This window comes from Miniopterus natalensis, chromosome 8 (genome assembly GCF_054644295.1).
Source record: "Miniopterus natalensis isolate mMinNat1 chromosome 8, mMinNat1.hap1, whole genome shotgun sequence".
Lineage (NCBI taxonomy): Eukaryota > Metazoa > Chordata > Mammalia > Chiroptera > Miniopteridae > Miniopterus > Miniopterus natalensis.
Window position 1 is genome coordinate 40,573,544 of NC_142088.1, and position 13,819 is coordinate 40,587,362.

Genomic DNA, 13,819 nt, shown 5'->3' on the forward strand with positions numbered 1-13,819 from the left:
CTGACAGGCAAAATGCATTGATTGAACCAATATATCTCAGAAAATTCTCTTCCTAAGTCAGCATTCAGAAAACTTTGTATTTAAAACACTGTATTCCTTAGTGACCTTGCTTTTCTTCCAATTTTAAATAGAAGTACGTTTCCTCTTTTTCCCCCAAGCAGTCATCCTCTCTTTGTGCTCAAAAGATTTTCATGTCCTATGTTAAGACTTTATTCAGTTGCTCCAAAGACGGTTTTATCTAATGCATAATTAAACTCTGCACATTAAGGCTATAGTACAACTGCATATCTCACTTATTCCCACATCCCCCCACCCGCAACTGTTTCAATATTGACTTAATGTTACTCATTTGCTTGTGTTGTTATTGAAAGAAAATACCTAATTAAAATGGCCCAGCGTCACCTGGCTCACATGGAGTGCCACAGGCAATAATCCCTAATTTAATGTACACTTTGACTCATACCTTCAACTTAATTTCTGAAGCCAGAAGTATAAATGGGTTTTATAATGGCCTGTGAGCATCAGGTGAGAGGAGATTAGAACTAGTAACGAAGAGCTACTTTTTTAGGAGGAATCTCGTAACAGTGCTTAATTGTTTCTAGGCTATAAGGACTGATCGTGCACATGAACACCCAGGTTAAGTGAAAAATCTAACTTCTAGTGTGATCTGTGAATGTATGACTTGTGTTACACTTTCGTTTACTTTCTCATCTACTCTTTCATATATGAACATTTTATTTGTTGGTAAGAAGCATGAGTCTTTCATTCTGTTTTTACCTCTAGAACTGCTCCTCCATCCCAAATCAATTTCAGTGACTCAGAGCCACCTATACATTTCTTTCCTCCATCCTTTCATAATTGGTTCGGCTGGAGACTCTCAGGCATCCTTGAATGTTCTAAAGTACTCCTTACTGTGGCCTCTCGTAGCAGATACTAATATCTGTTGCTTAGCTCATTGAATCCTCACACAGCCTTTGGGAGGGAGGTATTGTGATTCCCATCAGCAGATGTGGAAATGGAAGCTCCGAGGTGAAATACATTGGCCAGTGTTCATGGCTGAGGGCTCCCGCACACCGGGTGCAGGCTGTGTGCCACCTTGTACACACCCGAGGAAGCCTGGTTGGGGGGCAGCTCTCCAGTGGGGCAGTGCCAGCTGGAGAGAAAGGCTGCCTTTTTCCTAATACACATGAAGGTGCTGTGTAGACTGGAGATGGCCCTGATCGAGTCGTGCTCTGTCTGATCATAAGGCTCATGTTCTTTCTGCTATTCCATGCTACTTCTTCAAGAGCTACTAGGTTCGCCCTGGAGAAGCATTTTAAACACCTGGCAACACCAGGCCCCCCCTCAAACTCTCCGCAAACAAGAGCAGTGGACCTTCTAGCCTCTCACATTTTGTATTACTGTCACTCTAGTAGACTATTTGCAAAAGTGGCAGCAATTTTCCTTTTTCTGTATCCACAGTCTTGGCCATGTGACGTTGAAGCTCGGCACGTCAAGAGGCAGAATTATTTCTCCACCTTTGAATCTTGGCGGGCCCCTTGACCCACTTTGGCCAGCAGGCCGCTGCAGGAGTGATGGTGTCCCTGTTCAGAGCCCGGGCCTCAAGAGCTCCTGCTTATCCACTTGCTCCCTGGGAAACCTTCACACCCACAAGTGAGTAAGCCCGAGCCAGCCTGCTGGAGGATGAGAGACAATATGGAGCAGAGACGAACCATCCCACCCTCTACCCGCTGACTTCAGATACATGGCTGAGCCCAGCCCTGAGCCACCAAGCTGGGCCCCGACTGGCAGCACTGCCCACTTGACCTATAGAGTCATTTTTGTTGTTTAAAGGCACTAATTTTGGGGTGATTTGCTGCACAGCATGATGGTTAATTTTCTGAGTTAACTCGAAGGGTGTTTTTGGATGGAGTTAACATTTAAATCGGTGAACTTTGAGTGAGCAGATTGCCCTATGTAATTGGGTGGGCCTCATCAAATCAGCTGAGGACCTGAGTAGAACAAAAATACTGACCTCCTATGCACAGCCACTGATACACTTACTGATATGGTTTATCCAACCATCTTTTTTTGTATCTTTCTCAAGCTGCTGCATCTAGAACCTGTCTACTTCCAGGGCTGCTGTGTCTCCACACTTTGAGCCCTTCTCCTTACTAGAGAGACTGACCATTAGAATCTGTCCCTCTGCCCTTAAATTTTAGGACTCTGCTCTGGCCTGTGTGGGTCAGTTGGTTGAGTGTTGTCCTGGGCACTGACAGGTCGCAGGTTCAATTCCCAGTCAGGGCACATGCCCAGGTTGTGGTTTTGGTCCCTGGCTGGGAGGCAACCATGTTTCTCTCTCACATCAATGTTTCTCTCTCTCTCTCTCTCTCTCTCTCTCTCCCCCTCTCCCTTCTTCCTTCTCTAAAATCAATAAAAAACATACTTTAAAAAATTTTTAGGTCTCCCACTGGAACCATCAATTATCCTCCATTCCTACCAGGTCCCTGAGTTATTACACTAGAGACTCTTCCACCTGCCTTCAGGTAAGTGGATGGAGACCTCAGGAGGGCCTTCCAATCCACTTTTATTCTCAGGTGCTGCAAAAACCTGTTTTGAAGACTTTTATGCCGAGTTTTGCTCCAATTATTCTCTTGTGCTGGCCCTCCTGTCGTAGAATTCCACTCTTCTCCCTGTGTAGGAAGAGTGTGGCCCCTTCCTGCACGTGCTGAGGGAAGGAAACTGTTGCAGAACTGGGCAGCTCTCACGTGTCCTGCCCCCCCGCCTCTCCTTGTTCTCACGTTTGGAGGTGCTCCCATGTCAGCACCCGTGAGCTCACAGTGCCTTGTGCTCACTTACCTTTATAGCACAGCTTGGGCCCTAATCTCTCTGAATTTAAATTGCCAAAGAACAAAGATCCTGGCTTCCTGTTGCATCATCCTTGACCTTCCCTAGCTGCCAGACAAGCACAAGCAAAGGAGCCAAAGCAAGGCAAGGCAAGCACTTTCCCATTCCCACGCCACTATTCTCTTGGGATTAGGAACATTTCCTCCAGTTCTCCCATCCTTAAGTGTCAGGCAACAGGCAACAGTAGCCTGGATACATAAACCAACAGAGCAGCATGGACAGACCAAGTTTCTGGGGCTGTGGCTGCCTTGTGAGCCGTCATGACCTACTGGAGGGCACAGTGGCAAATGAAAACTTTCTGCTTCATCCTTGAACATGCACATACTACTATATACAGCTGGGCCCCCCAGCTACTGCTTTTCCCGGCAGCCATGCCATACATTGGTACCCTGTTTCCAAGGAGATGACATAGGTAAGCATGGGCTATGTCATACGTAGTCCATAAAACGGTGCAGCAACTGTGAAAGACAGAATGGCAGTCCCTCAAAAAATTAGACATAGAATTACCGTAAGATTCAGCAATCCTACTTCTAGGTACATATCCAAAGAATTGAAAGCTGGGACTTGAATAGCTATTTGTACACCCATGTTCATAGCACCATTGTTCACAATGCCAAAGGTGTGAACAAATTAAATAATGGGTGAATGAAGAAACAAAATGTGGCGTATACATGAAAAGCAATATATTTTAAGCCTTAAATAGGAAGAAAGCTCTGACACATGCTACAACGTGGATAAACCTTAAAAACATTACGTAAAGCGAAACAGAGAGACAAATGTTGTATGACTCCACTTACATGAGGTAACCTCTAAATTCTAGAGCTAGAAAGTAGAATTGTGGTTACCAGGGACTGGGGGGAGGCAGAAGTGGGGGTCATTGTGTAACAGGAGGTTCCTTTAGGGAAGATGAAAAGTCGTGCGATGACAGTGGTGATGTCTGCGTTAACAGCATGATCGTACTTGATGCCAGTGAACTATGCACTCAAAAATGGTTTAAAGTGATCAATATTAAGTATATTTTACCACAACAAAAAATTTAAAAATGGCCCAGTGTGGGCCCTGGCCAGTTTTGCTCAGTGGTTAGAGCATCAGCCCGCGGACTGAAGGGTCCCGGGTTCGATTTCGGCCAAGGGCAGGTACCTTGGTTGCAGGCTCAGTCCCGGCCCTGGTCGGGGCTCGTGCGGGAGGCAACCAATCGATGTCTCTCTCTCACACTGATGTTTTTCTCTTTCTCTCTCTCCCTTCTCCTCTCTCTGAAAAGCAATGGAAAAAATATCCTCAGGTGAGGATTTAAAAAAAAAAAGGCCCAGTATTGACTAAGTCAGGAGGAGGAATGGCGTTTGACTGTGTGAGTATCTGGTCCACCACTTTTAATACTTCAATTTAATATGCTTTTTAATATTTGCCATTATCCACAATTTTCTCTGTCTGACCTTAAGCCTGCATAATAAAGTAATTAAGGAATTAGAGATGACACCATGGGTCATCTGCCGTGTGGTGTCATAAAGCAGTGGCCTTCATAGGGATGCAATGTACAGCATAGGAAACAGAGTCAGTAATATCGCGTTAACTATGTGTGGTGACAGATGGCTACTAGACGTACTGTGGTGACCACTTTGTAAGATATATAAAAATGTTGAATCACTATGGTGTACACCTGAAACTAACAAAATATTGTATTTCAACTAGAAATGGCAATAAAACTTTTTTAAATGCACCATTTGAAAAAAACAGAAAAATAAAACAAAAATAAAGCAATGACTTTGCCTTCCGAGGGCCACCGTTAGAAATGCAAACCCCGGCCTCAAGCGCTTCAGTGGCTTCCCATGGCTCTTGGGTAAAAGACGAAGCTCCTTAAAAAGGCCTGCAGGGCCTGGAGGGCTCCGAGCCAGCCTTCGGGTGCCTGTGTCTTGGCGCATGCTCAGTAGCTCTCTCCGCCCCGCACAGTCAAGGTCATTTCCTGCGCAGAACACTTGCTTCTCCGCCCTCTGCGTCAGCATTTCCATCCCTCAGCGCGCAGGTCAAACGGCACTTCCACAGGAAGCCTTTCCGCACCTCAGATCAGGCTGCATGCCCTGGATACATATTCTAGCAACACCATATCCCTCCTTGGAGACCATTTATATTTATGTGTTTGATTATTTGATTGGCCTCCTGTCTCTCCCACTGGGTGATCAGCTCCAGGAGAACAGGGACCCTCTAGTTCTTCTCGGCACTGAATCCTGAGCTCACAGGGGCCCTGGCATTCAATAAGCTCTTCAACCATTACTGGCTAATGAATGAATGAATGAATGAAATGAAAGATAAACAATAATGAAGTTAAAGGCTCTTCTCCAGTTTAAAAGGCAGGGACGCTGGGACCAGCTCATCTAAAGGCACACTCTTCTCCATGTAGGACAAATAGAGAAAACGAAGATCATTCTGAAACAAAAGAGATAATACACTTTAGGTTGACAGTAAGAAATAAAAAGCTATTAGATGGTAGGAGTTCATTTTTACCACACTGCATATTTTATGCTGATTTTTAAAAAAATTATAAGCACAACTTGAAACCAGAATGACATTTCTTTTAATTTTCTCACACTGTTAGTCATTGATCTGCATTCATGTTTCAGAGGAAATGCCACTGAATTCAGGAGAAATCTATTTAACCTGCATGGTATTCAAAACTCGCTGGAAACGCTTAGCTCCAGTGCTCTGTACCCGTGACCTTGCTAAGCGGGTGTGTTAAGCACTTAAATGTATAATTTTCTATGGGCGCTTTTGGTAGAAACATTCTTTTTTCCTCTTCACGTCTTCTGCAAACCTCATTATCCTTCTTGTGACCCTTTAGGCCTCTCATTTTCTTTTCGTTTGTTTGCAAGTTGGAAAATATTCACTGCAGCTCCTGCTTTCAGGAAGGGCTGCATGGCTACGACTCTCCATTTCTAAAGTGTGAATTCTTTTACTTAGCCATCGCCACCTTGAATAATGAAGTTTAATGCATTTTCAAAGAAGTGAGATCTAATTAAAAATCTCTTACCTTTATTAAGTACAGCAATAGTTATTCTCATTTGGAAGACCAAAGGGAATACACGTGTAAGGGTATGTATTAATTTTGAACAATGTAGAAACTGAATTAAATTAAGGTTATAAGGTGTCAGTCACCATGGAATTGGGGGAAAAGGAGCTATCAGACATCAGATACCAGTTTTAAGTAAGGTGGGAGTAAATAAAAGCACAGCAAGAGCAAGGATACCCAAGGGATTGTCTTTTGGAGTTATTTGTCTTTTAAAATGATCTAGAAAAGGAAAGATATATAAGTGAAAATCTTACAGCTGGTATTGAGGCCTATGAGATTGAAATGCTGAACAATAATGACTTCAAGAAAACTTATTCAGTGACTTCTGTGTTTTTTTTCCTCTAGTAAATTACAAGCATTGTGCTCTACTCTGGGTATAAGGCATAACACTGCATGAAACAAAATCCCTGCTCCAGAGGACCTCCCTCGAACTATTATGTGATTGACATAACAGAAAAGCATTTGCCTGGTTTAGCATTTCTCAAAGTAGGCTTGACTGTGGGATGGTAAGAAGGATTACAGCAGGACTTCTCAGTGCCTTTAATATGTTAATGAATAGTAAGAATCATTTCAAAGAATGGGGAATACTATGCATGGGTTCCCAGATTTATTTGAAGATATCATTTGGTTATGTTTTTTGCTTTGAAGTTGTGTGTCTGCTTTTGGAAAAGAGCATGTGAACTTGTGAAATTAGTATAGCTTGGAACGTACTCTGGCAAATGCTGACATAAAAAAATAGAGGTGTCTGGAATTTAAAGAATTTTGGAAATTTCTTCATCAAATATTTACTAAGAGCTTAAATCACTGAGAAATGCTATGAGGCCCTTAACTAGGTAGCTCTAAAACTCAGTGTCCCTTCCATACCAGCAATATTCCTAATAGCCCAGAAGTGGAAATAGCCAAAGTGTCCATTGACCAACGAATGGACAAACAGCATGTGGTATATCCAAACAATGGAATATTATTCAGCCGTAAAAAGTAATGCAATAACATGTGTGAACTTGAAAACATTATGCTAAGCAAAAGAAATCAGACACAAAAGGCTACACGTATGATTTCATTTATATAAAAAAAAAATGTCCAAAACAGGTAAATCCACAGAGACAAAAAGCAGATTAGTGGTTTCCAGGGACCAGAAGGAGAGGAAAATGAGGAGGGACTGCTAATGGGTACAAGGCTTCTTTCAGGAACGACAAGAATATTTTGGAATTATAATGTGATGATGGCTTTACAACCTTGTGAATATACCAAAAACCACTGAATTGTACCCTTTAAAAGGGTGACTTTTATAGTATGTAAATTTTATTTGAGCTTTAAAATTCAGGACCCTACTATACCAAATGGCTATCCCTCCCATATTATAGGAATTGAGAACAGAACCATTTCTTGTCAACAATTGTATTTAATGAAGATACTAGCTGTTATTTACAGAAGATATACATACATACAATTCCTACACATTAAATGTAGCCTAATTGTGAAAACGGGAAAAAAATGTACCCAAAATTACATACTAAATAAAATAAAATAAAATAAATAGAAAGTAATTATTTGGCACAATATCTATTATGTAGCAAATAAATAACTCTATACCATTGATTGAATGAACTATATACAATCTATTTGAAAGTGCAAAATGATTGTTGAAAATTAAGATATTTGTAATAACATTGAAGTCCAGAAAATATGTTTTTTTTTAATCAGTAACAATTAGCCAATAGTAAAGGTTTTTAATGCCCAGGAAAATATTTTAATTTTGAAAAATGTTTTGTGCATATTGTGCTCGTCTGAAATGTTATTATTTTTTTTTATCTAAACGCTGGCAATTTTAAGAACCTTGGAGTTTCTTAGTGGAATTCTTATGTATGTAATCCTGATTTGTAAGTTTAAAAAAGTTACATTGTAAACATAAATATTATTCTATATATCATTCAGAAATTACAGACTGGTCCTCCCTAAATTACATAAATAGCCATAATGTTTTATAGGAGAAATATGATCAGGTTCAATTCCTTCAGAGGTAAGACTATGAAGATGGCAGAATAAAACTTATAATTTGGATTTATACTTATTTCTCAACACCTTCCAAAAACCTCATGCTCCAAATCAAGAAGTTGAGTTAAAAATTATGAAACTATATGACCACTGATGTATCCAGATAAATCCCATTTGTAGCACATCTCACCCTGGAAACCACCTTAAAAAAAATGTCGGGCTTGATATTTCTCTTGACAATGGTATTTTTACCAAACTCTTCATGTGGACCTTATTTTATGTTTCAGCAAAGAAGATGGCACAATTGTAAATGAAACTGGGTGACTACAAACTGGGGATTCCTAAGCTAGAGAGTGCAAGCTGGATGCAAATAACTTCTTGTCCTGTCATGACGCTGGTAAGCGAAGTGCAGCCCTGAGAGGTCTCAGGATGTGTTTTTGCTTGTTTTGTATAATTCTCTAGTGACAATGCAGTCAGTAGTAGCATGAATGCCATTTCTGAAAGATTGTGGACTGGAGGCAAACCACTGTTCCGGGCACTTTAAATGTCTATGGTCGACGAGGCTCTAATCGGTGTGACATCTGTGATAAAGTTCTCTGGTTGTCAATCACGTTTAATTGCCGGACGTAACTCCGGACATCCTGATGGTTCTTATTAGCTTGAGCTGCGTCAAGATCTGTTGGAAAGAGAAGAATTGGCATTGTGTAATATATGCATATAAGATACACTTTATTTTCTCCAGCTACTTATTACATTTATCTCAGATTGCTGGGTTCCATCAAGACCTTTCAGCAATGCCCTGTTCATTGAAATGTTTCCACTTGGATGGTCCATCTCCTCCCTCTCACCCCGTTCCCCCCCAGAATCACCTATTTTCATCATTTTCCTTTGCATTGCATGTTGTAAGAAAAAAAAAAGGTGCTAAAAAAAGAAGTAAAAGCATCACCCGATAATCCCTGGTTATACATTAAAATAGTTTCCCCATCGCATCCCACCTATGTCTCAAACTCTGGCCTCTGCCCCCTCTGATCCAGATGCAGACTAAAGACAAAAGACAGTTTTCATTAGCTCCTAACAAAAGCACTTAAAACCCGGGCTGACCTGAAGTGAGCCAGTGACACTCGTAAGCCCAACTCCCCTTGTTACTTGCATACAAGATACAGAATTCCCGCACAGGTTGTGTGTTCTTAGAAATGCCCATTCTCAGAAAAAAACAAGTCATGGGTTGAAGTCAGGACTTCTGCTAGGCCTTGGATGCTCTGCCGCAGCTTGTCCTGAAATCTCAGTTACCATTCTATTCTCATTCACTTCCCCAAACGTGTGAGCGACAGAGCTTTCTGACTGACTGATTCCCTAACACCAGGCTGGGAGATGAATCAGATGCTCCAAGCCCTCTGCGGGGGACAGACACAAACGAGGAAAGCCCAATCCCATGGTGCTGAGCTAGAAACACGGGCCCCTCCAGACCTCACCTTCTGCATCTGCGCCCTGAGTTGCTAGATCTTCCTGTTTTTCTAGAGAAATGAGAAATCCAAATTTCTTCCCTGGGAATTCCCCCAATTATTAAATGATGATATTGTTTTAAAATAAAAGGTTAAAAAAATGCTTGGTTTAGACCCAACACTTCTGCTGTGGCCCTTGGGCCACCTCAGCCCTGTGGATTCAGGTGTGGGGCTCCTATCTAGTCGTGGGACAACAGGCGTGGCCAAGCCAGAGCCTGGACTCCAGACCAGTGTACTTTCCACCACAGGGCACACCTCGTGCAGTTCCTACGCTCTTCTTAGATGCTCACGCCACTCCCAAAGACAATTAGAATGCCATCTGCCTACGGGGTGAAGGGGAGTGTTGCAGGTCTGAACACAGAAAAGCAGAAAGAAGATACAAAGGCCCCTACTTGCTCTAAGAAGAAACTCATCAGTATAATTATCACATATAAATAATACCACAGTATTTAATTTCCTTGCTTCTCACTGGCAGTGTACTCCACATGTACAATATACTGTAATTACATTGTACATATTCCCATAATGTTTATGAATCTATTCCTATAGCTTTATCTATAGATTGTTGACTTCAGAGCTGAGCAGCTGTTGTTTACCATCAGTTACTGATAACTTCAACAAACGCTGTGGAGATATATATATATATATATATCCCCACCCCCACCCCCCAGAGCTCTAGGAGAAAAAGTAGGCCAATGGGGATTTATTTCCAAAGAGGTTATGGAACAAAATATATTTTATTGTGGTTCTCAGGTTCTTGGACCTCACTGAAAACCTTCTCAAGGCTACGAGCCCTCTCAGGCACACAACATTTTGCATTCAATTTCAGGAATTTCCTGGACCCCCCAAGGGGCCACTGGTTCTAGTTTATAAACCCCTGTTGTAGACTGGCACCACTTACATATCTTCATATTCACTTGTATAACTGCTTTGTGACCATGTATTTATACATATATTAAGCTACAAGATGAAGGGATATGAGACGCTTCAGCTCTGGCAGCATCCACGTAGGAGTGGCCCATGACGTGCAAGACTATTCTCACTTTGGAAGGACAAGAAGGTACAATCATCTGAATCAAAATTTTAAAGATCTACTTGCTCCTCAAGTCAAGATTATTTTTCCTAGATTATTTCTGCTGTACGTTAAAAAAATGAACATTTAGCAATTCTGGCATCCCATGTTGGCAAACCCTTGCTTTGGCCAATCTTGTGCCAAGAAGAGCAAGCATCGCTGTAATTAATAAAACAAGGACTTTTTAGTCTCTTAGAAAAGGTTTATTGGAGGGAACAGTACTGCTAGCCTCACAGTCCTGTTGATGTCAAATTATCACGTTAATGAGTCAAGTGACTTCAAGTGACTCATATGATGAAGCTAGCAAAAACTTTTACAGGGGCCACCTTCTCACTAACAGCCCAAACAGAGGGAGCCAATGCCTCACCCCCTACCCAAAGTCTCAGCCCAGAGGAGACAGTATCACTGGTCTGGCACGCTGAGCTAGCGCTATGATACAACTTAACTCCAGTTTAAAATGGCTATTTATGATAACTAATAGTTTTATATTAAAGCATTGTGTTGTGCCAGTTACTGTGCTATGCATTCAGATTTAAGTAGAGCACCTTAAATTCACCTGGGAATACTAGAAATGTAACATGAATTCCTGCTATGGAACATTTTATAAATGTGCTATCCACATTAATGCATTCTTGCAACACCATAAGGAACAACAAATATTATCTTTCCCAGCTTAGAAATGATAGAACTGAGTCATCAAAAGTTGATGGGAGTTTCTGAACATCAGGCAGGGAGTTGTAGAGTTGGTTTGAGGCAGGATTTCTTGGCAATCGTGCCTTAGTTGTCTCTAGCCACACTGGAAAGAGCAAATTAATTCTCTTTGAGTTCATTCATAAAATAATATTCTTATGGTTATTTCCTGGTTTAACAACGAGAAAATCCTATCCCGTGGATTTCATGGTCCAAAGTGTCTCTGACACAATCAAATATTGTCCAGACTTCTCGAATGTCTCAGTAGCTTCATTAAAAAAAACCCCTCAATCACCATAGATCCATATTGCAGCAGTGAACTTACTGAAAGGTTGGCTTCTGCAGTATCTCACCATTCTGGCAGTATTTGCAATCATGCGCTAAAGAGAACAAAGAAAAAAAGACCGAAATGCAAGTAAGCTTAGTGTATAATCCAAAAAAGGAAAACAAACTATTATTCATTTCTGCAGTACCTGGCCTCATGAGAAGCAGCCTGTTCTGAGGTGTTGACCAGCTGGAGGCAACTGGCTGATGCAGAACCTGTTTAATTACTTGAGAGAGGCGCCCACTCTCACGCGTGCAAAGCGTTTTTCAGGGGAGGCAGAGCAATGGCCTAATTCCATCCTGCTGTTTACCTGCTTCTCGGGACACAGAAAGCAGCCTGTTGGCCCTGAGACTACCCTGCTCCCGAGGACGAGCTCTCACCTCCTGGAGGTCACTGTGAGTTTATAAGAGAAGTTGTTAACTATCCTAGATTTGGAGATGGGTTAGTTTGTCAAGTTCCTCAAAGTGAAGAGGTCTCAGTAACGAGGTGTCAGGTCATATTGACTGAACAGTCAAAACGCTCTACCTGTACATTTTTCTATACCTTATGCATTACCGACCTTTCCAATTTCCAGCAAAGTTGTGTGTTTTAATGTTGATCTCCCTCCCTTCTTCCTGATTATAACACTAACACAAGCACATTTTAAAAAATATAAAAATATAGAAAATGTCAAGAGCAAAGTAAAAACCACTCAGAATATCACTTCACAGGGGAACTTCATCAGTATTTTGGTATATCTGTTTCTAGTACTTTAAAACTAAATATATAACAGCATATTTTTTAAAAAATTGAAGCCATGTGTATTTTTTATTTGAAAATTTTTACATGGCATTGTGACTATTTTCGACACTGTTTGCATTTTAAAACATTTTTTAAATGAGTAGGCACTGAATCATATGGACGGATCATAATTTATTTGACATCTGTTAATTTTGTCATTAAGTAATGATTTCTTTGTAAAATGTTATTGCCATAAAGACTTATTAGGAAACCTTTTGTACTTTACTCGACTTAGTTGAAAACAAAAGAAAAAAGGAGGGGATGGGGAAATGAAGCGACAGAAACATGAGGAAAAATATCAGTGTGACTTAAGCACCATTTCTTAGCCAGGATGTACTTTTCCTGCTCATGGTATTTAAATAGTAGCTGGGACCCCAGGCTCTGTGTACTGTCTCAGGACACCTTTGCTGCACAGACTCCAAAGGAGGTCCTGCAGAGGTGGTGGGTTTATTCTAACACTAGCAGAAAATTGATAAGGCTCCAGCCCAGAAGTGAGGCTTTCTAATCTCTGAGTGGCTATATAATTCCATTTCTTGCTGTCTTCTCTCTTGCACCCTTAGCTTGCCAAAGTATAGAAAACGACTTTGAGAAAGCTTATGCAGTGTTAAAAAAATATATCAACTTATTTGGCAGGACAAAAATTCCTAGAAGAGTCAAAGCTTTAGAAATACGTATATGTGAACATTCATAAAACTTCACTGTACACTCCAGCTTCAAGGACTGGCAAGCATTTCGGGGACATGTATTTGCGCTGGATAATTTCTCATACACAAAGAGGTGATCGGAAAAGTTCGAACTTCACTTTCCTAAACGATCCTAAAATCCAGCACGCCTGCTGATCAGCATGAGAAATATATTACAAATAACTCCAAGAAACTGTAGCATACAATGTGTCATTAGCCTCTGATATATGGAGCCCTGAAATAAACAGCAACTATGATAATTTTCCTGCTAATTTACTTTAAGCTGTTTTTTCACTTCTCTAAAGACTTTGCATCTGAAGGGCACAAGTATATTCCATGTAGAATTATTGTAATTCTTCAGATATTGAATGGAGTGTAATTACTGAAAACCCCGGGAGATGCCCCTCTGGAGAATAAAAAAACAATTAGCAGGGGTCAGAGACCTCTTCCTATACCATTTTGTAGGGAGCAATTGTTCTGCTTTTTAGTTTTGAAAGCTAAAACATTTCATTCTGACTTTAGTTTGTGACGACTCTTTATAGTTATATTCTGAGGCTTCATAATTTTTAGCTCATTATGTAGTTTAAAATGTGAGAACAATTGTTTAAATCAGTAATTTCCAGCTCTGGAGTTCATTCTACCTTTCTAAGTCTTTGATTAATTTTAACAATGGTTTTAATTTTGATGTATCCTTTTTAATTGCATTCAAAAATAACTTCAGTTTAACTTGGAAATCTAAATCTGGTTTGGCAATGAGGGTTAGAACTTGCCCGAGACTAGGGGCTTCCCACCATTTAAATGCAACTGGCAGCGGGGAACTCATTG

General features: G+C 40.8%; 1 protein-coding gene across 1 annotated transcript in view; it reads right to left on the bottom strand.

Annotated features, from left to right (window-relative positions):
• Window positions 1-7,847: 7,847 nt before the first annotated feature.
• Window positions 7,848-13,819, bottom strand: part of RAPGEF4 (Rap guanine nucleotide exchange factor 4) — a 212,942-nt gene continuing 206,970 nt past the window's right edge. Inside the window, exons 29-30 of the mRNA XM_016205212.2 lie at window positions 11,532-11,586; window positions 7,848-8,618 (exon numbers count right to left, since the gene is read on the bottom strand). Of these exons, the coding sequence (XP_016060698.2) occupies window positions 8,491-8,618; window positions 11,532-11,586 (183 nt within the window). The 3' untranslated portion in view covers window positions 7,848-8,490. The remainder of the gene's footprint in view (window positions 8,619-11,531; window positions 11,587-13,819) is intronic.